This window comes from Hylobates moloch, unplaced genomic scaffold (assembly GCF_009828535.3).
Source record: "Hylobates moloch isolate HMO894 unplaced genomic scaffold, HMol_V3 SCAFFOLD_8, whole genome shotgun sequence".
In the NCBI taxonomy this organism is placed as follows: Eukaryota; Metazoa; Chordata; class Mammalia; order Primates; family Hylobatidae; genus Hylobates; species Hylobates moloch.
In genome coordinates this window covers 33540993-33565670 of record NW_026652283.1, presented here as the reverse complement: position 1 = coordinate 33565670, position 24678 = coordinate 33540993, and the positions used below count along the sequence as shown (strand labels likewise).

Sequence of the window (24678 nt, the reverse complement as noted above, 5' to 3'; positions counted from 1 at the left end):
GGAAAGGTTTGGGCGCCATCTCTTGAGGGGATGAGGGAGAAGGGGGCAGGAAAAGTGCCCTTAATGGCGCGGCACCTGCAAAGGCTGGGGTAAGGAATTGGGGTGCGGGCTGTAGCTCTCGTGGAAAGTGACATGCCCTCTTACCCTAGAAAGTGACAGGGACTGCTCTGGAGGCAGCCTTCCTGTGTCTCTCCCCTGTCTCCCTCCAAGAAAGTGTTGATTTTTGCTTGGGGTGGGGGACTTGGACAGGTAAGTGTTGGGTATCTGATGATATGATACACTTTGGTGGCAGCATCCATCTGGGGTACCTCTCCTGACAGTTGCCCCTCAGAATAAGCACACATCTGATCCATCACCTTCCTAAAGGTGTACCCCAGTCAGTTACCATGGCAGGGCATACCAGCGACGGGCACCTGAGAGGTCCCCTCCCAGAGTCACCCCCGCTGGAGGGCATATCTCTTCAGTTACCTATCTTGAAGGGTATCCTCCTGAAAGGCACCCATATGTGGGGTTCACACCTCTACCAGTCATCCTGCTGGAACACCCATTGTGGGTCACCTTGCTGGGGACACTAGGAGAGCCACTGTGGCCTCCACATTTGCCTAGAGTGGGAACAGAAGGCAGTGGGGCAGGGGGAAGGAGTCAGGGGCTGGGTGGGGACCGCCCACTCCTGCAGTTTCTCATGATTTTTCTCTCCAAGGGCCTTCAAGGAGAGCGAGGCCTCACGGGCCTGACTGGAGACAAGGGGGAGCCGGTAAGAGGAAGCTGGCAGGGGCTGGAAAGGGCTGGAAAGGGAGGAAGAGCTGGGGAGGCAGAGCTTGGGCTCCGAGGGGTGGCTGCGGAGTGGAAGCCGGGAGGTGGACTCCTTGAGACTGTCTGCCTCTCTGCCGGGATTCCCTCAGTGTGAGGTTTCCACACTCCCCCAGGAGCAGAGGCCGATCTCCATGTGCCCTGACTCCCTGCCAGACGCACGCACAGCCCCTGTCCTCCAGCAGCATACCTGGGGGCTCCCCTCCCTCCCTTGGCTGTTGTCACTCAGCATCCCCACCCACCCCCTCCTCCCTGGTCCTTATGCCTGCTCTGGGTCCCCTGCTCTGGCTCAGCTCTCAGGGTCTGGCCAGGCTGGGGTTTGCCTCCCCAGCCCAGGTCTGTGGTGGTCACGACCGAAGGGACCTGGGGCTTGGGGAGATGGCCCAGTGTGCAGTGCTGGGGCAGGCTAGCACCTGCTAGATGGCAGCCCCAGAGGTTTTAGCTTTGGCTACCCTCTTACCCAGCGAGGGGAGAACAGAAATGTTGGGGGGCTATCCGTCATGTCTGCCTTTCTTTGCAGGGTCCTCCAGGGCAACCAGGTTACCCAGGTGCCATGGGCCCCCCAGGACTGCCTGTGAGTAAGGGGACCCTTGCTGGGGAGCGGGTGCCAGGTACCAGAGGCTTGGGCTGGTGGTCAGGACAGAGCCAGGCTGGGCAACCCTCGGCGGGCTCCCCATTCCCGGGCATTTCAGCCTCTTCCTTTGCCTAAAGTCCAAGCAGCCCCCCTCCCCATTGTAGGCCCCCTTGGCAGCGTGGCTTGGTCCCACCACTCTGCTCAGGCCCGACTCTCAGAGCACTCTGTCAGGCCCAGACACGGCAAGAACTGAGATGTGCCTCCTGCGGGTGGGGGGTTTGGGAGATTGGAGAGACAGCTTAGAGGTGCCCCCCCCCCCCACAGAAACTGCTAGGTGGGTGTGTCCTCCTTTCCACTGGGGGCTTGGGGGGCACGGGGGAGGATGGGAGGCACGGCAGCTTTGGAGCACCCAGTGGTCCTCCCAGTGCCATCCCCCTAGAGCCGGTCTGGGTGCCAGCTGCAGTCTCCACTCCTCGCATTAGCGCCGTGACGGGGTAATTCTGCGGGGCTAATTCTACTGTCTCTTTGCCACTTGTCAGGGCATCAAGGGGGAGCGTGGCTACACCGGGTCAGCGGGAGAGAAAGGAGAGCCGGTGAGTCCCAGCGGCGTGGGGGCGGGTGCAGGGCTGCACGTGGAGCTGCACAGCCTCGGGCTGGAGACTTGGCAGCAGCCTGTGAAGGGGAGGCTCGTGACCCCTGCTGCCCCCCCCCCAACCCCACCCAAGGCTGCAGCACAGGCTGGGCTCTGCGGAGGTGGAGGCTGTGGGCTCTGCAGAGGTGGAGGCTGTGGGCTCTGCGGAGGTGGAGGCTGTGGGTGCTGCGGAGGTGGAGGCTGTGAGGAGAATCCCCGCAGGGCTGCCAAGGGGAGGGGGCCAGGAGGCAACCGCAGAAGCAATCCTCCGCCTCCTGCAAAGGAGGACCTGGCACTATAGACCCCCAGTGGACCCCAGCCCCCGCACAGCCACCCTCAGAGCCACGGCCTGACAGGCCCCACGTTGAGCACAGGAGTTGGGCTGTGACCAGAGGAGGACACTGGGGCCCCCAGAGTGACAAAGCTGAGACGCATCCAGGGTCCCGAAGCTAGTGAGTGAGTTAGTGGTGGAACCTGGACTTGAACACACATCTATCTGGTGACAAACCTCACAAACCTCAGATCTAGGATCAGCCAAACTGGGACTGCAGCCTTACAGATTCACCAATTTCAGTGAGGCCCCAGTGGGATTCAGCAAACCCCATCAGGCATTCACTCAGTAACAGATATTTCTCAGGGGCCTGCGGGGTGCCGGGCTCCTCTCTGAGGATGTCTCCGTGAACAGTTGCCCTCTTGCCCTGCCGTGGGGGAGGCAGCTGCCAGATGAATAAACAAGTGCCTAGGAACCATGAGGGCTGGGACTCATGGAGGAAGTGGGACAGGGGAAGGGGCTGGAGAGGTGTTTGGGCACCATCGAAGTGGAGGGACAGGAAGGCCTCTCTGAGCAGGTGGCATTTGAGCTGAGAGCTGACTAGCAGGAAGGAGGGATCCCTGTGGCTGTCTGTACTGGGGAATTCCAGAGGGAGAGGCTGGGAGGGGCACTGCAGGAACAGCTTCCAGCCATCAAATGATTTGGCAAGGGTTCAGGGGACCTAGCAAGGGGGAAAGGGGGCATTCCAGGTAGAAGAGAAAGCTGTGCTAAGTAAGGGTGCAAAGGCCTGGGGGTGTGAGGGTATAGAGTGTGTCAGAGAACAGCAGTCTGGCTGAGCAAGGCAGAAGATGAGAAGGAGAGAGGGAGGAGAAGTGGGAAAGGGTGGCTGGTGCCAGATCACAGGCTGCCTCAAAGACCAGCGTTGGTGGAAAGTGTGTGCCCCACTCAGAGGCAGAGGGAGCTGCACACGGTGTTTGAGCGAGAGAGTGACATAATCAGAGCTGTGCTCCAGGAGAAGAGGGCAGCCATTTGCTGGCTGGCCTGGAGTGAGCCAGGAGGTGGCAGGACGAGTTTGGAGGCTGGCTCAGTAGCTCAGGCAAGAGCAGGGAAGCCTGAGCAGACCAGGCAGAGGGGGCCTCCCAGAACATGCCACCTCTGTTCTGGGCAGTCCCCTGTCACATTCCCCTACCTCATCCTTCACCTCCCCAGGAGCAGTGACTGATTCTGTTCCTTTGTGTCCTTAGGGCCCCCCAGGATCTGAAGGCCTCCCAGGCCCCCCAGGCCCAGCGGTGAGTGAAGGAGGTCATGGGGAGATGTGGTTCTGGTCTTGTCCTGGGGCCTGAGGGCAAGAAGATTAGGTTTCGGCTGCATTGTTCTCTGTGGGTGACAGGGTCCCAGAGGAGAGCGAGGACCCCAAGGTAACTCCGGTGAGAAGGGCGACCAGGTGAGTGACGACTGGGACCCGGTTGCAGGGAGGCAGGGAAGGAGCTGGGTCCCTGGTGATCACCAGCTCTAGTCTCCCCACCCTACCTGTCCTTGGGTTGTGACCTACCCCATGCCCAGAGCCTCACCTGCCAGCCCTGGAGGGCAGAGGGGAGGGCAAAACCCATGGGTTTGAGGGTGCCCCACCTGTCACTCCTTCCACCTGGGCAGCCAGGCAGGAGAGAGGCGGTGGTACAGTACACTGTCCCTTGCTTCTCACCCTAGGGATTTCAAGGCCAGCCAGGCTTTCCGGGCCCACCGGTGAGTGAAGAAGACACAAAGCCAGCTCTGTCTGATGTGGTCTCATCGGGAGGGGCAGGCCTGACCAGGCCAGGCTGGGGGAGGATGGTCCTGGGGAGAAGAGGGGAGAGGCAGGGGAGAACGGCCTGGGTGGCCAGGCCTGATTCCAGGAACCAGGACCTGGAGAGCCCAGCCTCTTGTGTGGGCCCCAGCCCAGCAGGCCAGGCAGACGTAATGCTCCCAAGTGGTGCTTCTAGGAAGTCAAAATGAATTGCATTAACAACAGTGCATCACGCACAGGAAGAATAAAGAAGGGGAACTCCCCCTCCAGCCCCACTTTCATTCCTGCCTGCCCCTTTGTTGATACAGGGTCCCCCTGGATTCCCAGGCAAAGTTGGAGCACCTGGCCCACCTGGCCCTCAAGCAGAGAAGGTGAGCAGGACCCCGGGTTGGCAAAGTCACAGATCTGAGCCATGCAGCTCCCATGCCCCTGTCCCACCCCTAGCATCAGGCTTTCAGGAAATTCCAAGACTGACCCAGTTGCATTGAGGCTGGGAAAAGAGGCCTCCAGGATGGGCCCAGTGACTACCGGAGGCCGACAGGGCTTGCAGTGGACCAGTGGGCTCCTCGGGATGCCTGCTTGGCCCAGGATGCCTGCGGTCTCTGTGCAGCCCAGATCCTTGTCTGCTGCGATGGGGGGAAAGGCAGGGAGGTAGGTGGGGAGGAGGCAGGGGGTCTGATGGAGGAATAGAATGTGACAGGCAGCCCAGGCCACCTTCGTCTCCTGGGCGGGAGGATGAGCGAGGAGCTGAGAGACAGGGGAAGCACGTCCTGAAGGAGGACACCAACGTGGAAGGGGAATGGGCTCCTCCTGGGTAGCCGTGCTCCAGTTGTCCCCAAGGGCCCAGAGAGGGCAGGGGTGGCCCGTGTCCTGCCTGGTGACAAGGGTTGGGGGAGCAGCAGTTGGGGGAGCTCCTATGCTGGCTGCTCTTGACTTTGGCTTGATAAATGCTGGAGACATGGCTCTGCCTTGGTTTGGGGCTGACATCCCTGTCTCGGCCCAACCTCTGGGCTCCCTAGATGTGCTGAGTGGGTGGTGTAAGAAGCCCCAAGATTGACTTCTGAGCTTGGGGTCGGGGGACCTGGGTTCAGAGGGACAGGCAGGAGCCTACAGCCTTGTGGAGAGCCTCTTTGCCCTGAGAGCACACGCATGAACGTCTCACTGTGCAGGTGAGGAAACTGACACCCACAAGGCTTGGGGCAGCCCAGAGGCACACAGTGGTGTTAGCAGCAGAGCTGAGACTTCCTTCCCAGCTCCAGGCGGACCTGGGCCCCTCACTACCTCCCCAGAGCCCATGCTGATTAGCCATGCTTGGGACAGTGGTGGTTGCTAGCTCCCTTCCTCTTCCCCTTCCCCCTTCCCCCTTCCCCCTTCCCCCTTCCCCCTTCCCCCTTCTCTCCCCTTCCCTCCCTTCTTCTCTCCCCCCTCCCTCCCCTCCTCCCTCCCTCCTCTCCTCCTTCCCCTCCCCTCCCCTCCTCCCTTCCCCTCTCCTCCTCCCTCCCCTCCCCTCCCCCTTCCCTTCCCTCCTACCTGAGTGGCAGCCCCTGCTCTCCTTAGGCTGGTCATTGCAGAGAATCCCAAATCTCTGGCCAGTGGTTCTTCATCCCAACTGCCAGTGGGGGCCAACATTGGTTGGGGCTCTGCTGACCCCTCCTGGTGGCTGGTGGCATTACAGTGCCCCCAAGTTCTTTTTCCCCTTTTGCTGGGTCTCTCTAGCGGGATACCTTCCCTTGACCACCCTACAGCCACTGATCCAGGGCAGCCACCCTCTCCACGCTGGGAGAATGCAGCTGCCTTCCCCGCTATGCTGCTTGCCTCCCCCCGCCTTTTCTGGTAAACATTCCAATCCATGCATCTGTTCTCATCACTCTTCTGCTTTGAACCTTCAGTGGCTCCCCAGTGCCTGTAACAGGGGTTTTCAGACTTTATTTTGTAGTTCCAGAGTCTTTTTATCACATAAAAGCAAATGTAAAAACCTCAGTCTATAAAACAAATACAAGTGGAGATTCCCTGGCTAAGACAACGGTGGGGGTCCTAGAGTCCCCCTCTTCAGTCCCCACTTCATGCCCCCAGCTTCGAGGCTCCCCCAGGAGCCCCAGCGCCTTGAGAAGTACAGCTTAAAAACCGCTGACTGTTCCATAAAGTTTAGCACAGCGTTCAGGGCCCCCACTCATCATGGTGACTCTTCCAGCCCCTTCTGCCTGCTGGCCTATCCCACAGGCTCCCCCAGACACCCTGGCCAGGCCAGGCATGTGCCCACGTGCAAATCATTATCCTTCTCTTAGGTTCCCTCTGGCATGCACTTTTCTCCTCCACCTGCCCAATCCCAGACATCCTCAGAGTCTAGCATCTGGTGACACTTCTGTGACACTTTCCCTGATCCCCAGCCAGAGGGAACTGCTCCCCCTTCTGAGCTCCCCCAGCTCCTTTCCACACACAACACTTGGACTGTTGTATTGCCCCCAGTTGTGTTGGGCCCGTGACCCTCACTGGACTGTGAGCTCCTTGAGGACAGGGGCACCCACTTTTTCATCTTGGGGAATCAGAGCCCACATGGCGCTGGGTGCGCTGTTGAGGCCTCTGTGCAGCCCGGGCCCATGTCTGCTGGGATGGGGGGAAAGGTAGGGAGGTAGGTGGGGAGGAGGCAGGGGGTCTGATGGAGGAGTAGAATGTGACAGGCAGCTTTCACAGTGGATTGAAACTGTGCTTTCCGTTCAGCACATGCTACTGAGCCCCTGCCATGCCAGCCCCTGGGTCAGCACTGGAGAAGATGCCCTGTCCCTTCCTCGTGGGGCAGCAAGGAAAGGGGATGCTTTGTAGATGAAGACAGATCCTCCTGGGGAGGCGACGTGTGGCACATATGCAGTTAGACAGGGACAGACTGGGCCCAGAAGCCAGCTGTCCTGTTTCCGGCAGTCACCAGGACCCTTGACCCAGGGCCTGGTCTCCAAGGGTGGGGCAAAGCCCTGCTGACTTTATTGTGGGGGCGGGGGGGGGCTGGTTTCCAGGGCAGCGAAGGGATTCGAGGCCCATCAGGCCTGCCTGGTTCCCCTGGGCCACCGGGACCTCCTGGGATTCAGGTGAGTGTGTGCCCTTTCAGCATGGGAGGCATGTGGGGTGTGTGCGCATGTGTGTGGTGCATGTGTGTGTGTGCACCTGTGTGTGTGTGCTGGGGTGGGAGTCAGGGGAGGGGTGGAGAGAATTGAGTGGCTGGGCCAGGTCTCCCACCTCCTAGGGCTCCCGCACCAGCATGTAGAAATGCCTCTTTCCTGTTTCCAGGGCCCCGCCGGTCTGGATGGTTTGGATGGGAAGGACGGCAAGCCTGGCTTGAGGGTGAGATGATGGGCCGGGAGGGCAGGCACCCCTTCCTCTCCTTTTTGCCGGAGGAGGCAAAGTCAAGGGAACGCTGATGGAAAGAACCGAAGTGTCCCCGTCTTTGTCAGGGGGCACCCATGCCCTCCCTCGGTCTGTCTCTCTCTACCCCAGCTCCCCGATGGCACCACAGCCCCTTGGCTTCCCAGTTCTAATGGCCTTAAGCAGGCTAGGCGAGCCAGGTCTCACCACAGGCAGGATGGTGAAGGCACTATGTACGCAGAAACTCCAGACAGCTGAGGAAAGCAGGCTGGGCTTCAGGAAGAATCCGGGTGTGGACACGGAAGGACTTGAGCAAGCCCCGGCTCCTTGGGTTTTGCTGGGGAATCTGAAAGGGCTGGGGCCACAGGACAGGGTAGAACATCAAAGCCAACCCCCTTATATATCCCAAAGAAGGAAAGCTAAGGCCCGGAGAGGGGCTGGAAGTCACTGAGGATCCACAGCCAGTCAGAGGCTGAGCCAGGCTTGGATTCTTCTCTCCATCTTGGGATAGCTGGGGAGGGCTGGAGAGAGGGGAGGACAGTGGTATGAGGTGGATACAAGCTGGGCAAAACTCTCGTCTCAATCCTCCTCGTCTCTTTCCCTAGGGGGACCCTGGTCCTGCTGGCCCCCCTGGACTCATGGGACCACCAGTAAGTTGAGCTGCAGGAAGGAGTTGGAAGCTGCGAAGTTGCAGCTTCTGCCTGGGTGGTGGCAACAGCTTAAATCCAGATCCTCCGTGGACCGTGTTATGACTTTGGATTGGTTTGAATTGTTTGAACTGAGGAAGGAGGAGTGGGAAGAGGCCCCCAGCTGACATGAGGGACATGAGAACTCCCTGCTTTTTCTTTCAGGGCTTTAAGGGGAAAACAGGACATCCTGGCCTCCCAGGACCTAAGGTAAGGGCTGGTGACCTCTGCCAAGCAGGTTATGTCTGCTCTCCTGAAGGCCTGCCCCCAGGCATACATGGCAGCCTATCCTGGGCAGAGAGGCCATCCCAGCATCAGAGCCTCCTGGGGCCACTGGTGCCTGGCAGACTGGGTCAGGGCTTCTCTGTCTACCAGCTGGAGGGCGTCAGAGGGCCTCTGGCCAAAGCTGGGGCAGGTGGCAGGGTCCCTCTGATGTGAGGTTGACTTGGGGTAGGGATGTCAAGTGAAGGTCTGGTAAGCTCCAGCTGCTCCTCTCTCTTCTAGGGTGACTGTGGCAAACCAGGTCCCCCTGGTAGCACTGGCCGGCCTGGCGCAGAGGTGAGGGCCAGGGATCCACACGGCTGCCTTCAGTTTGCCTTCAGACTCTGCGGAGTCTGGGATGCAGCCGCTTCTTCCTGCTCCCTGGCAGATTGGCTGCTTTCTGTCCTAAGCCTTCTGGGAGGGGTGTCACCCAACACTGCACGTCTTGAACTTTCTCCCTCCTCTGAAGGGGTGTGACTGGCTCTGCTCCCTGGAGGTTGCTGGGTCACCAACCTAAAAAGGCAGGGCCTGGCCTGCTTAGGCTGAGGATCTGCCTTCTCTACCTAACTCTCTGGGAAACTTGGGTCTGGAGGCTGGGAACTGGCCCAGCTCCTTTGGCCACTGGCGTTACCACCTATTCTGCCCAGCCCCCTCCCACCCGACAGCCACATGGTGCAAGCGAGTCAGTTTCAGTGTCATTTTTTCCTTTTTCTGGCTCCTGCAGGGTGAACCTGGTGCCATGGGACCCCAGGGAAGACCCGGTCCCCCCGGCCACGTTGTGAGTTGAACCACTTTTGTCTCTGTCTCCGTAAGAGTTAGCATTTTGGCAGGGTGGTTGGTGGCACGTAGGCTGTCATGACCTGAGAGAACTTGCCATAGGGGCTGCCCCAGCCGTGGGAGCACTGGGGCCACTCCTTCTGTGGTTTCCAGGCTTTCTGTTATTTTCTTATTTTCTGGGCACATTCAAGTTCACTTATCAGATGGAGGTCATTCAGTCAGCAAATAATCGTGGGGCCCCCGCGCCATGCCAGGCTTGGGGGACTTGCTGATGAGCTGGACTGGGGTTGGGGAGACACAGTGACAGAAAGAGAGGAACCAGGGGTGACTCCTGCATTTGACTTGGGCAACTGGGTAAATAGGTGGTGTGTTTCCCAAGATGGGGTGACTTGGAGAGGACATTTATCAAGCAATAATGAATTTCCTGTCTACTTTACTCATCACTAACATAGACAGACTGCCAGGCGGTGCCTTTGATCAGTGTGACGGCACTGAGCTGATGGGACTCCAGAGAAAAGCGAAGATACTGGCATTTTGTTGCAGCCCTGTTGTGGCTGGCTGCATAATAATTTCCAGGAGGCTTTTGGAAATGTTAAAAATAGCTCATGACCAAAAAAAAAAAGAACTCTCAGGCCCCCATCGCTATTTTTATGCATCTCAAGGGGTCCAGAGGCCCTGGATTGGGAATGCTATATCAAGCCTGGTTCCCCCTCACATTACAGATGACAGGGGGAGGTGCACTCAGAAGTGTGGCCCCATTGGAGACTCAGTGGGGCTGAGGCCGAGGGGGTGCAGGGTTCCGCCTCTCACTTCCGTCCGTCCAGCCCCTTCGTCTTGCAGTGTGGCAGTCTCTGTGCTAGACACTTCCACCCCAGGAGACTGGAGATGAATAGAACAGAGGCTGTGGCCTCTGGAACGTGCCACCTGGGGGTGTTGTGGGAAGCACTATGAGAGAGACCCAAGTGCCCCAGGGGTTCAGAGAAGGTGTCACTCTGATCAGGGAGGTGACCTTTTGCACCGCAGAGGCATGGATGTAGGTATTAGAGCTAGGGAAGGGCATTTCAGACGCAGCCCTAGTGCAGCAGCAGGGACTGTCTGGGTGTTGGAGTCCCGTGTGCTCCAGTGTTGGCCAGCGAGTGTTGGCTCCTTGTCACTGGGGATGTCGGGGTCAGTGCCAAGCCCCTGCCCCTCGCCCCCTGCTACACAGACCCCCAGCTTCTGGTCTTCCCTCCTCCACAGAACAGCAGGAAGTGGGCTGCCTTTAGGGAAGCAAGGGTCTCAGTAGCCACCTAGGGCAGGGAGTAACTCCCCAGGCCTTTGTCCTCTGCACTTGGCCTCTGGCCATGGCTTTCAGGTCATCCCCCTCAGCACAGCCCCAGATGCTCCACTCAGCCTGGGTTGGAGGGAGGGTCCTGTGTGCCCAGGAGCCCCAGGCCTCAGCTCTGGGCGCAAATCTTGTCGGAAGCTCAAGTGCAAGACCAGAGCGAAGGAAGGTTTCCAGAGGAAATGGAGCTGCTGAAGTTTAGAGCTTGTTTCTACTGTCAGACCCTGTGCCTCCCAGGGGTCTTACTATTAGAACCTGTTTCTATCCCACTGACTCATCTCTCTTTAGGGGCCACCAGGGCCTCCAGGCCAGCCAGGACCAGCTGGGATCTCTGCAGTGGTGAGTAACACACTCCGCTCCTTCCTCCCTCCCAGGAGTTTTGCCCTGCTTGGCTGTGGGCTCCATTCAGAGGAAGCTGGGGGGATGCAGAACAGTTTGTCTCATCCCCTCCTTCCCTGGTGTCAGCCTCTCCTGCCTCCAAAGATCTCGCCTTCCAGGATGTGGCAGAGGGCTTTGGAGAGGGCTGGAGGTCATCTCAGAGTCCTGCTGCAAGTTCAGGCAGTGCCACCTCTCCCTCTAGTCCCTGGCACATGATGGGGTGTCTGTCTCTGGCTACATGGGAGTCCACTTTGCCTGCCTTCCTCTCCTCTCACCGTCCCCCTTCCTGTTCTCTAGGGTCTGAAAGGAGACCGAGGAGCCACCGGAGAAAGGGGCCTTGCAGGCCTCCCAGGCCAGCCCGGCCCCCCTGGACACCCTGGTCCCCCGGTAAGATCCCACATCCTACAGCATAGCCCGGGGAAAAGAGTCAGTTGGCTCAAAGCCCACTGAGCACAGCACAACATATCTGGGGTCTCCAAGGAAGGAGAGGCTGGCAGCATGGCAGGATGGCAGCGTGGCATTCGGGCCTGAGGATCATGCTGAATTTGGAAGGACAGGCCCTGCAAGGTAGTGCTGTGCCAGGCTGCACACGAGGTCCTGCCCATGACGGTGCCTCAGCATCAACCTTCTGCAGACCCCTCAGCTACGTGTCCCTGTTCTGCCTCTTCCCCTTCCCCAGGGGAGCTTGTCGGTAACCACAGAAAATCTTGCTAAATGTCAGGAACCAGAAATGAAGTGCTGTTACTGTAACTTCCTGAGGTCCTCAGAAACCAGGACTTGGTCTCAGCTCATGTTTAACACTAAGAGCGCTGATATATCGGTCACCGATGTGTGCCGAACCGTGGACTAAGTGCTTGCTGTGCATTTTATCTTAATCTGTGCCGCAGCCCCATTTAGTGGATCTGATTGTCCCCATTTTACAGATGAGGAAACGGGGGCTCTGCAAGTTTAGGCAGGTTGCTTGGAGTCACATAGCTAGTGAGTGGAAGAGCTCTGACTTGATCCCAGCCTGCCTGATTCCAGAACTCATGTCCTTAGCCACGCTGCAAATCTACCTCTCTCAAAAGCTCCAGACAGGTGAACCCCATCAGGTGCAGCTGATTGCCAGGGTCAGGGATGAAAAGTCTCCTGGGAGAGCAGAGGCAGGGACCCAGGTCTCCTGGGATCTATCAGGATGCTTTCCATCAACGCAGACTTTTTCTGGGGGGCAGCAGCAGTGACCGTGGGGCTGGTGGCCTGGGCTGGGGTGTTTGACTCCAGTCAGCCCATCTGCCAGGCGGGCCCAGTCTCACCACGCCTATTCGCTCTGATTCCTGCCAAGGACCCTGCCTCCCTCCTTGCAGGCTCAGGAGCCTCCATGGCCCCTGGATGAATCTCCTACTTACCTAGCAATCAGAGTCCTCTTCCCCAGCAGCCACCAGAAGGGAGGCTGCCTTGCTGGTCTCGGGGAGGGGGCCGGCTCAGGCCATTCATGTGTTCATTCAGCAAACGTTTAACATAGATTCAGAGCCAGGGAGTGTGCAAGGTGCCAGGATCCAAGCACACAGCAAGGCAGGCACAGTCTGTTCTTCCCTTGTAAAGCTCTTGTAGACAGGGGCTGGGAGCTGTTGGGGCTCTGGGATCAGGCTGGAGTATGGAGTGGGGGTCTAAGTTTCCACGGCCTGTGCCCAGATTGTCAGAGGGTGAGGGCTGGAGGATCGTGGCCTCTGGGTGGAACAGGGGGCTGGGCTTGCCCCGTGTACAAAGTGAGGCATCTGACACCAAACGGGGTTGGAGCTCCTCACATCTCCAATGCTTCTCTACTCCCCAGGGCGAACCTGGTACGGATGGTGCAGCTGGCAAAGAGGTACAGTTGTACTTGGTCTTCACTGTTTCCTTGGGGATGCTTCTCGCTCCTCGCCTTGCCCTGACCCCTCTTCATTTTTTTCGGTAAACATTCCCTCTATGTACGGGCTGTCTCTGGAAATTGTTAACCCTTGTTGCCCTGGGGAGAGGAATTAGAGACTTGAGGCCAAGGATGGGAGTGAGATTTGTTTTACCTTTTTTTTTTTTTTTTTTCAAACCCTGTACCTGGTCAAAAGAAAACAACAACAATAATAATAATGATGACAATAAATTCCAAACAAACATCTCCTGGGTACCAGGTCTTTCCAGGCCCCCCAGTATGCCACAGACTGGCCCTCTCATTCTGACTTCTCGCCTCTCTTCATCTGTGATGGGGGCCCAGCCAACAACATGCTTAAACAAGGCCATGCCCCAGAGGACATCATTTTCCCTTCTAGCTGTCAGCCCCTCTGCGGGCAGGGAGGCTGCGCTCCTGTCTCACACAGAGCCTGGCTGGACACACCCGGGGGCCTCAGGCTGTGGAAGGGGCCTCTTCACTGCTCCTCCCTCCCCAGGGAGCCTCACAGATGCTGCCCGGACTTCACCTCTGACTTTTGCTTTCCTCTAGGGACCCCCTGGAAAGCAGGGATTCTATGGGCCTCCTGGTCCCAAGGTGAGTGGGCACTGGCTGGGCTTGAGAGGAGAAGCTCATGAGTGGATGAAGCCCGGCTGCAAGTTACGGCTTTAGCCACAGAGAGGAGACACAGGAAGGCCAGTGGGCAGGGGAAAAAAATGCAGAACTTGGAGCAGGAAAGTGTCTGAAAATTTCTCACATGGGGTCATTAGCTGTGGTTGGGGGGAAGGAAATCTCCAGTTCATTCACTCACTGATTGGCTGATTAATTCATTCATTGTTTCCGTTTCCCGAGCACTCCCTTGCTCCTGCTCATATTCCCGGCCCTTGTCCTGGCCTCAGGTAAACAGAGGTCCCTGAACCATAGGTGCTCACAATAGACCAGTCACACTTACACTAGGGATTGGCAAGTTTTCCAGAAGACATGAGACATAGCGCTGTGGGATGAGAGCGAGGAGCACCCAACCCAGTCTGGGGAGTCGGAGACGCTGCGGAGAGAACGGGAACACTTCAGCTCAGGAGGGGTGCACTGGGTAGAGAGAGATGAGGGGAAGGGCATTTCAGGCCGGGAGGACCACAACAACACGGCAGAATCAGAGAATCATCACCAGTGAGGTCTGGTGGGTGGCAGAGGGTGGGGAGAGGAGGCTGAGGAAGGAACGACCAGGACCACATAATGAATGGCCTTGCATGCCCGGCCAATGAATGAGTGCTTTATCCTGAAGACATTTGGGAGCCATCAGAATTTCTAAGCAGGGAGTAACACCAGGAGAACTGTCTTCTAGAAGGACCACTTTGGGGCAGTGAGGTGGAGTGACCTGTCAGGATGCTGTGGCCATAGTCTAGAGGGAGACGCTGGGGGCCCGGTGGGAGGATGGAGAGAAAAGAGCAGATTGGTGAGACATCATGATGTAAATTTGACAGCACTAAGTATCTATCTTTGTAGGGTGATCCAGGAGCTGCAGGACAGAAGGGCCAGGCAGGAGAGAAGGGGAGAGCCGGCATGCCTGGTGGACCTGGCAAGAGTGGTTCCATGGGGCCTGTTGGGCCACCGGGCCCTGCAGGAGAGAGAGGCCACCCTGGAGCTCCAGGGCCTTCGGGGAGCCCTGGCTTGCCTGGTGTGCCTGGCTCCATGGTAAGGGGGAAGGCTGGCAGCCGTGGGCACTGTCCCATAGAGCAGGCATGTGGGGTGGAGCTCGGACCATCTTCCAAGCTCCTGCTGACATTCTGCGGGAAAGAGCCTGGCTCCCATAGAGGGCAGCTCTTAACTGTGTGTGGAAGGGTGGGGATGACAGGACCCTCTCCCCAGAAAAATGCACTTAAGCACAAAATGTTTTGTACCATATCTGGGTGGTTAGGACTTTGGATTAAGAATCTACGGAGGTTGCTGTGAGCCGAGATCGTGCCACTGCACTCCAGTCTGGGTGACAAAGTGAGACTCTGTCTCAAAAAAAAAAAAAAGAATCTGTGGCAGACTCCTCGGACCTTTGCCTTCCTCCCCATCCTTTATTTCCACAGGGGAAAATGCCAGGCTTGGAAGTATAACTGAGGCAGGTTTTCTCTTTCTTCAGGGAGACATGGTGAATTATGATGAAATCAAGAGGTTCATCAGACAAGAGATCATTAAAATGTTTGATGGTAACTGGCAGCCAGCTGGGTGGCAGTGGGTGCTGCCTGCCCTTCCTTGTGACTTCTCTGCCCTGCCTTGGCCTCTTTTTCCTTAAAGCTCAATGTCCTCTTGCTCTCACCCTCCACACACTCACAGGCCTGGGGTTGACAGGCAGATGTTCAATTATGCTTCAGACCTTCCTTGTCACCTGCTCTGTTCAGAGATAAAATGATTCCCTCCCGCATTCCCCAAGCCCCCACTTGAGCAAAGGAGACAGACAAGAAAATTGGTATCAAACGAGTCTGCCTGAAGTGAGTTCTAAATACAGGGGCGAGCGGCATTGTAAGATGGCTGGGGTGGTTTATTTGAAGTGTTTTTTTCTGTTCATTTGTTCGTCCAACATTGATGTGCCAGGGACTGGGGAAAACACAGGCCCTGTCCTGAAGGGGCTGGACGTCTTGCTTGGGAAGCAGACCTTGAATGCCAAGCAAGGAATCTGGACTTTATTCTGAAGCCAGCGGTGAACTAATGAGGGGCGCTGGAGCAGAGATGCCATAGTCAGATCTGTGCTTTGGAAAGATCTCCATGGGGAGCGATGTGGAGGCCAGGATGTGGGAACCCCCTTGCGAGATCCACCCCCATACTCCTTGCCCTGACATCCCTGTGAAGGAAGGCTGCTGTGGACTCCATGCTGGTGACCTATATGCAGCATCTGTGGTCATTCTGAGTCCCTGGGGGACCCTCTGACCTGTCCCTGTCCTTGTCCTTTTTTTACAGAGAGAATGGCTTACTACACCTCCAGGATGCAGTTCCCCATGGAGATGGCGGCGGCTCCGGGACGACCAGGGCCTCCAGGGAAGGACGGCGCTCCGGGCAGGCCAGGCGCTCCAGGGTCACCTGGGCTCCCTGGTCAGATTGGCAGAGAAGGACGGCAGGGCTTGCCAGGAGTGAGAGGTAGCTCTGCCCTACAGTTCCCAAGGGACACATGTCGTTCTTTGGGGCAGGCCTAAGTATTCTATGAGGTCTGTTGTGAATATAGGATGTGTGTGTGTGTGTGTGTGTGTGTGTGTGTGTGTGTGTGTGTGTGTTTCAAGTAATCTGACTGGCTGTGTCATTTTTCTGCTCAGGGACAGGACTTATTTTATTTCTTTTGTTCCAGGACTGCCTGGTACCAAAGGTGAAAAGGGGGACATTGGTATTGGCATTGCAGGAGAAAATGGTCTTCCCGGCCCCCCAGGTAGGAAGTACCACCATTTGAGACCATGAATCCAGAGCAGCAGAGACCCCTTTTCTTTCTGTTTCTTCTATGACACAGCTGTGTCAAACTCCAAATAACGACAGGCCAGTCAACCACATTTATAGGAATGCCACTGTGTGCAAGACACTCTGCCAGGGCCTGTGGGGATGTGGGGGCGGAAGACTCAGTACCTGTCCTTAAGTCCTAAATTGGGCTAGCATGACGCAGTAGGAGAGAGCTGCATGGAGGTGGGGCCGAGGAACTCGAGTTCAGGTTCTACTCAGCACCTCACTGGCTGTACACCTTGAAGAGGCCACTGAGGCCCTTTGGAAGTCCTCTCTAAGATGAATGCTTGGCTATACAGCCTGAAAGAGAATGGCCAAAGCCTGATGACCTGGCTCTGAGACCCAGCATCACAACTTACCAGAGGGGCAACCTCTCTGAGCCTGTGTCCTCATCTACAAAATTAGACAATAGCTTCTTTCTCAGGAAATTGTGAAGATTCAATGAATAATGCATCAAAAGCACTGAGCCCTGTGCCTGGCACATGGAAGTTCTAAATAAAACTTGCCAGCAGTATTGTTACTGTTAAATCAACGTGAGGATCAGACTAGGTCTTCATGAAAACATGTGGTAACTTGAGAAACAGTCATCAAATGTAAGGTATTATCTGATGCCATTATGGCTTTTTTTCCCTTATGATCTGGGTCTTCTGATTTTCCCTCTGTGGCCCTTCCCTCCCTAGGTCCTCAAGGTCCTCCAGGCTATGGCAAGATGGGTGCAACAGGACCAATGGGCCAGCAAGGCATCCCTGGCATCCCTGGGCCCCCGGGTCCCATGGGCCAGCCAGGCAAGGCTGGCCACTGTAACCCCTCTGACTGCTTTGGGGCCATGCCGATGGAGCAGCAGTACCCACCCATGAAAACCATGAAGGGGCCTTTTGGCTGAAATTCCCCACCTGCCTTTGGATGAAGGACTCCGTTGGGAATAAATGGCCAAAGCTTATAGGACTCTGTGACAGGTTGTGAATGTTTTTGTTGTTGTTGTTGTTTTTAATTGCTGTTAATATTTTTTAAATAATAAAGAAACAAAACTATCTGCCCTTTCCCTTCCAGTGGGTTCCTCTGGCGCTGCAGCCAGAGCTCCCTGTTGTCCTCCTTTTCTCATTTAGTCCCAGGATCAAAAAAGGGCATTTCTGATACAGGGGCATATACCTGTGATCCTGGCTATTCAAGGGGCTGAGGTAGGAGGATCGCGTGAGCCCAGGAGTTTGAGACCAGTCTAGGCTACATAATAAGACTCAGTCTCCAAAAAATAAAAAATAAAGGGTATTTCCCTCTTTGCCTGTGGTCAGCCGGTGGCGCTGTGGGATTCTGCTGGATGGGGGCAGCTAATGATCCTTTGCTCCCCGGGATCTTGTGCCCTGTTCTTCATGCCTATGTCTCTTGAGTTAGAGAAGGAGCATCATTCAGCCCCTCCTCTTGAGTGAACTGAAGCACGTTGGAAGGCCCCACTTCCGGCTTTAAAGGTCCCTCCCTATTTGATTCCCTAAAGCAACCCGTGTTCGGTGCCCCACCCACTCTTTGCCCATCCACTTCACCTTGTCAGTGTGACCCAGAGCCTGTCTGGGTTGCACCCTGGGAAAATGCCACCTGGTGCTGAGGTGTGTTCATCTGCCTGGAAGCCCTTCCAAGCATGAAGGCGCTTCTCGATGCTCCAGTAATTCTATGATTAGAAAACCTGTGCAAACAGGAGAGAAGACAGGCTCCAGCTCTGTCCTAGGCAGCCAGGGAATGCTTCTCTGGGAAATGAGATGGAACCTTCTGCCTGTACCAATGCATGGCCCTGTCACTAGCTCTCCATAAGTGCTTCCAGCAATGACTTTCTGGAGGGCAAATAACATCTCCTGTTATTCTTCGTTATTCTAATATATGTGGTACTTTTCCTGTACATCTTAGCCTAGGCCTTTAGAAACAGCCAGGTTGTATCAGTACAAAGGAGTCGAGGGCAAGCCACGAGCAGATCTAAGCTCATGGTCCTCAAAGTCCACTGGGAGTTTGGTGATCTGTTGTCTCCTTCTCCCTATGTAAAAAAGGCTAGGAAGGGGAAAAAAGACAGTGAATTGAATATTATAGAAACATTCTCTCTTGAGCTTCTTCCTTCTCCACTTTTTAGATCGCTTGTCCTGATGGGCTGGCCCCAGCTATCTGGAAGGTTTATTCAAGTTGGATACACTTCAAAGGACTCACAGAGCAGGCTCAGAAATGTACCCAAAGTCTAGATGCTTATCCAAACTGCCTGAAGCCTTCAAACCGGCTGTCAAATCTCTGCAGAGCTGGTATTTCTAGCACATTTCTGAAAATTCCCTTCTCTAGTTGGGTCCCAAATACCAGGAGACCAGCCTATTGATGGCTTTTCAGAACCTTTGCCCTATTTTTTTTTTCCTGCCAGGAGCAAAGGTGTGCTGGTGGCCAGAAGAATGAAATCGGACTCCTGAGCGTGCCCGAGTATCTCATGTGATGTTTTTAGATAAAGGAGGAGCTGATTCTTTTTTCATCCCTCCCCAGCTATTCTCAGTTAACCCTGGTTCTAACATAAAACATTAAAAAGCAAAGGCATCATTTTTGCATTGAAGTGGCAGCCAGGTTTTGGACAGTGGAAGAGGACAGATGTTAAAGCACTCCCATTGGAAGGCCAGCTTCCTCTTTCAGCCTAGTCTGCCGAGTACCAGCTGATGACAGGCCTTGTGATGAGGAGTATGTTGGCGCCGGCAGAAAGAAAGAGACGCAAGGACCAGCTGTGGAATTGAGCAGGTTGGCTTTGAAGGCCAGAGGGGAAAAGCTGCTGAGGAAACATCAAACTCATCTCCTTTAAGGGTCACCAGGGAATCGATCCTTATAGAGCAAATGATGCCTTCTTCACTTTTCTTCCTGAGTCAAATTCATGCTACTCTTAAGGGATTCTACGACAGGCTAGGTTTAAGCTTTCATGATTTGAATGCATGTCTCCCCGGAGTTTGAAATTGCTGTATTTTCTTGGACCATGAAGAACCAGATGGAAAGCTGAATTTTATAGTCTCTTCTGTTATGTGGTCAGCAAAAAATCCATGGATCTTGCTTATCAGTTCAGGAGCTGGGTAAGCTGAAGAGAAAGCAAGGAGGGGCATGTGTCGTCCATCCCTCCTAGGCAGCCTTTGCGCGTTCCAACCCCATTATCCTTCTGTCTTCATTTCTTAACCTACTCCAGGCTTTCGAGGCAGCACACAGATCATTCAGATTGGAAAAGTCTAACTTGATGAGTGCATTCCTCTTCCTACTTTGTCCCAGGGACTGTACTAGGCTCTGGGGATCCCAAGGCAAACTACATAGATATGGTCCCTGCCCCCACAGCATCCACAGGGAGAGCAGACAGTTAAACAAGCACCTACAGTACAGTGGGATGATAGGGCAGTGCCAGGTACAGGAGAGTACACAGCTGGGGAACCTAACCGTGTCTAGACGAAGAGATGGATTCAGGCAGAGGGAACAGCATGTGCCAAGGCCCAGAAACGACTGGGTGCAGCTGGCTGAGTGATGGGAGACAGGACAGTGTGATTGGATTTTGGAGCATGAGCAGGGGAGACAGTCGGAAGCCCCTGGTGGGTTTCTCACAAAGGTGTGTCGAGGCAGGTTTGCTGAGTGGGGAGCTAGCTGATGGCAAGTGTGAAGGGTGGGGCTGGAGGGTCCTTAATTGGAGAAACCTTCTGCTCAGTAAGATGGAGAAAAGGCTGCTGTGTATTTATTCTGCAGAGAAAAATCTAAACTTTGATGCTTCTGGAATTCAAATCTTCCTTTTTGTCATAATATTTTCCTCTGTCGCTTGAATTCAACAGAATCTAATTAGACTCTTTCTTCATCTGGGGTCTGTTAACCCCTTTACAAGACTAGATTTTTTTTTTTTTGGAGGTCGGGAGATGGAGTCTCAGTCTGTCACTCAGGCTGGAGTGCAGTGGTGTGATCTCGACTCACTCAACCGCCACCTCCCAGGTTCAAGTGATTCTCCTGCCTCAGCCTCCGGAGTAGCTGGGACTACAGGCACAAGCCACCATGCCCAGCTAATTTTTGTGTTTTTAGTAGAGACAGAGTTTCACCATGTTGGCTAGGCTGGTCTTGAACTCCTGACCTCAGGTGAGCCGCCTGCCTCGGCCTCCCAAAGTGCTGGGATTATAGACATGAGCCACCACGCCCGGCCATGGATTTTTTTTTTTTTTTTTTTTGTGGTGCTGGAGATCCCAAAGGACTAGATCTTTTTTGTGGCTGTCCTGAGCAGTTTACGGGAATAGACGATGTCAGTGTACTCTCCTTATGATCCCATAATGGAAGGGGAGTGTGGCCAAATTGCCACGTCTGCTGTTCTCATTCCTCTGTTGCTTCTGTGGAAAGTTGCAAATCATCCTCTGATCCACAGCATCCAACTGGAATTTAAATTTCAGAACTAGATCTAGTTGGAATCAAAGAGAATTAATTCCATAATAATTAGGTGGGTGTTGGTATTCCTTCTCAGTAAGCCTTACAGAAGCTTGGTGCAGAGCCAAGTGGCTCCTGGGAGGCTGTGTCTCCAGGGGAGGCAATATTTTCCAGTGGACGGGGCTTTCATTACCAAGCTCTGCCTCACCTCTAATGGGTCAACCGCAGGGCTTCCACGAACTCAGGAAAGTGCTCTGTGTTCTAAAAAAAGGCTGGAATCCATGCTTTCCCCTTGGGCTACAAGTGAAACAATAACAGGAACTTCTCCACCCACCTCTGTCTGCCTCAGGTAGTTGAGGTTTTGGAAGTGAGTTGACTGTTTTTCAGTCTTAGGAAGATCCTGATCTCTCTTTTATCCAGCCCCCTCCAAAACAAACATACCTGGGCTTGTGTGGGTCCTCAGAGGCACAGCCCTGGCTGTTGGCTTTGGCACGTCCCTGACTCCCTAAGAGAAGACGTGGATGCCCCATCCACGAAATAGCACAGACCTCCCACAGATAGTTCTCCTAAGCCCTTTGCTGGGCATAGGGGAATGGGGGCAAATAATTCTCATAGGAGTTGGATTCTCATCACCTAGAACAGAGCCTGGCAAGAGGTGGGAACTCAATGGGATCATATGTTTGTGGAATAAATGAGTGTGTGTCACATGACTCCAGTTTGCAGGCCAGCTTGTCACTGTTCTCTCTCCAGGCAAATACCCCCTTGACCTTCAACCTTCTTCCCTTCTGAAGTTTTGCAGCTCAATTCCGCCAATATTTTTTGAACTGGGGGGTTAGAAAAGTAAAGAAGACACAATCTACTAACTATTAAATACTGAGTAGTTAAAAAAAATGCAGACCTGGGATCAAGTCCTACTTCTCCATTTATCTTTTTTCTTTTTCCCCGGACAGAGTCTCTCTGTTGCCCAGGCTGGAGTGCAGTGGTGCAAACACAGCTCATTGCAGCCTTGACCTCCTGGGCTCAAGCAATCCTCCCACCTTGGCCTCTGGAGTGGCTAGACTCCAGACACATGCCACCATGCCTGGCTAATGTTTTAAAACTATGTTTTGTAGAGATAGGGTCTCACTATGTTGTCCAGGCTGGTTTCGAACTCCTAGGCTCAAGTGGCCCTCTTCCCTGCCTCCCAAAGTGCTAGGATTACAGGCGTGAGCCACCGCGCCCGGCTAATTTATCTTTTTGATAACAGGAAGGTCACTTAACCTCTCTGAGCCTCAGCTCCTCATTATAAACGGGTAATAGTATCTATCTCAAAAGATTGTGGTGAAAATGAAGTAACACATAGTACTTAGCACAATGTCTGGTACCTAGTAAGCACTCAATACATGATAATAATAACTACTAACATTGAATTCCTGCTAGGCACTATTCTAGGTGCTGAGGTTAGAGGACTACATAAGAAAATGACAATTCTACAATATACATGTAAACAAACTGGACAATTCAACTAGTGACACGTATCATGAACAAATAAGATAGATGATGGGAATGCGTGGGGGGCAGTGTCAAGAAATTCCCCCCCTACTAGAACACCTAGTGTTCTAGGTGATGAGAAATCCCTCCCCCCACCGCTAACTCAGTGATATCTGAACTGAGACCTGGATGATAAGGAGAAGCCAACCAGTGAAAAGTCAAGGGAAGAATATCCCAGACAGAGGGAAGAGCTAGTCCAAAGACCTGGAGACAGGAATGAGCAGGCAGTCAGAGACCAGCCAAAGCCAACATCCAGGCATGAGCTCTGTACATTCCAGGAGTGGCACAACCAGGACAGCATGGCTGGAATGAGGCAAGGAGGACAGCAACAGCAAGAAATGAGGCTGGAGATGCTGGTATGTGTGGCCATGAATGTCATTAGGATGAGTTTAGCTTTTATTATAAGAGTGATGGGAAGTCCCCAGGGAGTTGAAGCCAAGGAATAAGATAACCACTCTGGCTGCCTGTGGAGAAAATGAAGTGTGGGGAGAAGAGTGAGAGCAGGAACATTGGTCAGTCAGCTATTGTAGTGATCCAGGCACGGATGATAGTGTCTTGGACTACAGTGATAGTGAGAACAGGGAGAAAAGAGCAGATGTGTACATGTTTGAATCACAGCAAATGGAGATGAGGGAGGTGAGGCAGTGTGTGAAGAAAAAAAGGACACACAGGAATGATCTTAGGTTTTCAGCTTGAGAGACTGGGTGGATTTTCTGAGATGGAGAGGAATGGGTTTTGGGGAAAACACCAAAAGAAAACTCTTATACAAGGCAGGCTGGAATACTACACAGTGACAGTACCAAGTGCAAAGGGGGAGTGGCAAGAGAGAGTGGCTAACTCTGGAGCTAAGGGGAATGTGGGAGGGTAGGTAGAGAATGGAATTGGAACTGAGCCTTGCAGGACTGGAGATGGGAGGGCTGCTGGTCCAGGTGAAAGGAGTGGTTTGAACCTAAGTTTGGGGCATGAGCAGCTACAATAAGCTCATTTTCAAATTTACACATTTGTTCCTGTCAGCTAAGAAAACTGAAATTTAGAAAGGTCAAATAACTTGCCAAAATAAAATGTGGTAGATATACACTGTGGAATACTATGCAGCCATAAAAAGGAACAAGATCCTGTCCTTTGCAGGGACGTGGATGGAACTGGGAGCCATTATCCTCAGCAAACTAACAGAGAAACAGAAAACCAAACACCGCATATTACCACTTATAAGTGGGAGCTGAATGAGGAGAGCACATACACACACTGGGGTCTGTTGGAGCGTAGAGTGAGGTGGGAAGAGGGAGAGCATCAGGAAGAATAGCTAATGGATGCTGGGCTTAATACTTAGGTGATGGGATGATCTGTGCGACAAACCACCATGGCACACATTTACCTATGTAACAAACCACATCCTGCTCATATACCCCGATCTTAAAATAAAAGTTGGAAATTAAAAACAAGCAAAAAAACTTGCCTAAGGTGATACAGTCAGAAAGTGATAAAACAAAGATCCTCCCTCCAAAGCAGAAGTGCTGAATGGTGGAACTGAGCACAGAAATACAGAGTAGCAGAAGGGGCCGGAAGACTGGAAAGTTGGGGTTGGGCCAGATTCTGAAGGGCCTGGAGTGCCAGTATGAAGAGACTGGGCCTTATTTTGTAGGCATGGATGAAGAGCATCCATTGTAGGCTGTGCAATGGGCAAGTGGCACGATCAGCACTGTGATTTTGGAAAGTGCACTTGGTTAGATAGATGGGCTAGACTGGATAACACTTCATAACATTCATTTATTCATTTATTTTAATAATCGTGTCCGTCGCTATACTAGGTACTGGAGTTATAATGACAAGCAAAAACAGACAAAATCCTAGCCCACATGGAAGAACTTGACAAAGTAATCAAATAAGCACACAAATAGTGTAGAAAGGGAACACTGAGTGGCAAGTACATGGTGCTGAGATCACTCAGTCACCAGGATTTGACCTACGATGGGGACCGACCTAGAATTCCCTGCTGAGAACTGGACATCCATTGACCCCGGTTCTAGGCCATCCACTGTGAGCTAGGGCAAGTCAATTGCCTCTCTGCACCTCAGTTTCCCCATTTATGAAGAAAGAGGCACTAGATAATTCAATTTTCCTCCAACTCTAACGATCTGGGTTTTTTTCCTCCAAAGACCACAGATCTGTATCCCACTACAAGGGTACTAACTGGTACCCAGTACCCTGACATTAGAGAAGTAATTCCGCCACCGCCTCTCCCTACTGGGAAGAGTCGGTCGGTTCCCCGTTGTCAGGGCAACCGCCTGGCCACCGCCCCTCCTCTCCTTTCCCGCGGCTCCTCTGCGGAAACTCAGGAGCTACGCCAGCAATTACGTCACTCTCATGCGTCCCACTTGCCAGGTTATAACATGGCTACCACAGCAACACCCCACCCAGGCTTCTCACTAAATATCCCAACCTGACCACCGCTTGGGCCCACTCCACCTCAGGAAAAGGAGGAACATTAGCGCCGGTACAGCCGCCAAGACTTCCGGAAGCTCCATCAATCACTTAGCTCTCCTGGTCTCTC

The 24678-nt window shown here is 54.1% G+C and overlaps 1 protein-coding gene and 1 long non-coding RNA gene across 9 annotated transcripts in view; one reads left to right on the top strand and one right to left on the bottom strand.

Moving 5' to 3' along the window:
• COL16A1 (collagen type XVI alpha 1 chain) overlaps window positions 1–19199 on the top strand; it is a 53550-nt gene extending 34351 nt beyond the window's left edge. For 6 of the 8 annotated variants that reach the window (XR_009214469.1, XR_009214472.1, XR_009214471.1 and 3 more), the window contains 23 exons: window positions 701–754; window positions 1331–1384; window positions 1924–1977; window positions 3531–3575; window positions 3677–3730; window positions 3994–4029; window positions 4378–4440; window positions 7078–7149; window positions 7349–7402; window positions 8029–8073; window positions 8275–8319; window positions 8614–8667; window positions 9095–9148; window positions 10760–10810; window positions 11147–11236; window positions 12660–12695; window positions 13302–13346; window positions 14253–14441; window positions 14878–14944; window positions 15693–15869; window positions 16075–16152; window positions 16898–17173; window positions 18328–19199. Coding sequence is in view for 1 of the 8 variants with exons in the window: in XM_032160040.2 (XP_032015931.1) it covers window positions 701–754; window positions 1331–1384; window positions 1924–1977; window positions 3531–3575; window positions 3677–3730; window positions 3994–4029; window positions 4378–4440; window positions 7078–7149; window positions 7349–7402; window positions 8029–8073; window positions 8275–8319; window positions 8614–8667; window positions 9095–9148; window positions 10760–10810; window positions 11147–11236; window positions 12660–12695; window positions 13302–13346; window positions 14253–14441; window positions 14878–14944; window positions 15693–15869; window positions 16075–16152; window positions 16898–17100 (1620 nt within the window). In the remaining 7 variants the exon portion in view is untranslated. Of the gene's footprint in view, window positions 1–700; window positions 755–1330; window positions 1385–1923; window positions 1978–3530; window positions 3576–3676; window positions 3731–3993; window positions 4030–4377; window positions 4441–7077; window positions 7150–7348; window positions 7403–8028; window positions 8074–8274; window positions 8320–8613; window positions 8668–9094; window positions 9149–10759; window positions 10811–11146; window positions 11237–12659; window positions 12696–13301; window positions 13347–14252; window positions 14442–14877; window positions 14945–15692; window positions 15870–16074; window positions 16153–16897; window positions 17249–18327 lie in introns of those variants that run through there. The other 2 variants (XR_009214468.1, XM_032160040.2) reach the window with 2 other exon arrangements.
• LOC131384012 (uncharacterized) lies at window positions 9564–24657 on the bottom strand. The gene is made up of 4 exons (XR_009214474.1): window positions 24332–24657; window positions 17753–17892; window positions 13561–13835; window positions 9564–10026 (listed from the first exon to the last, which is right to left on the bottom strand). It is a non-coding gene; the product is annotated as an uncharacterized LOC131384012 (long non-coding RNA).
• Between the last annotated feature and the right edge of the window lie 21 nt (window positions 24658–24678).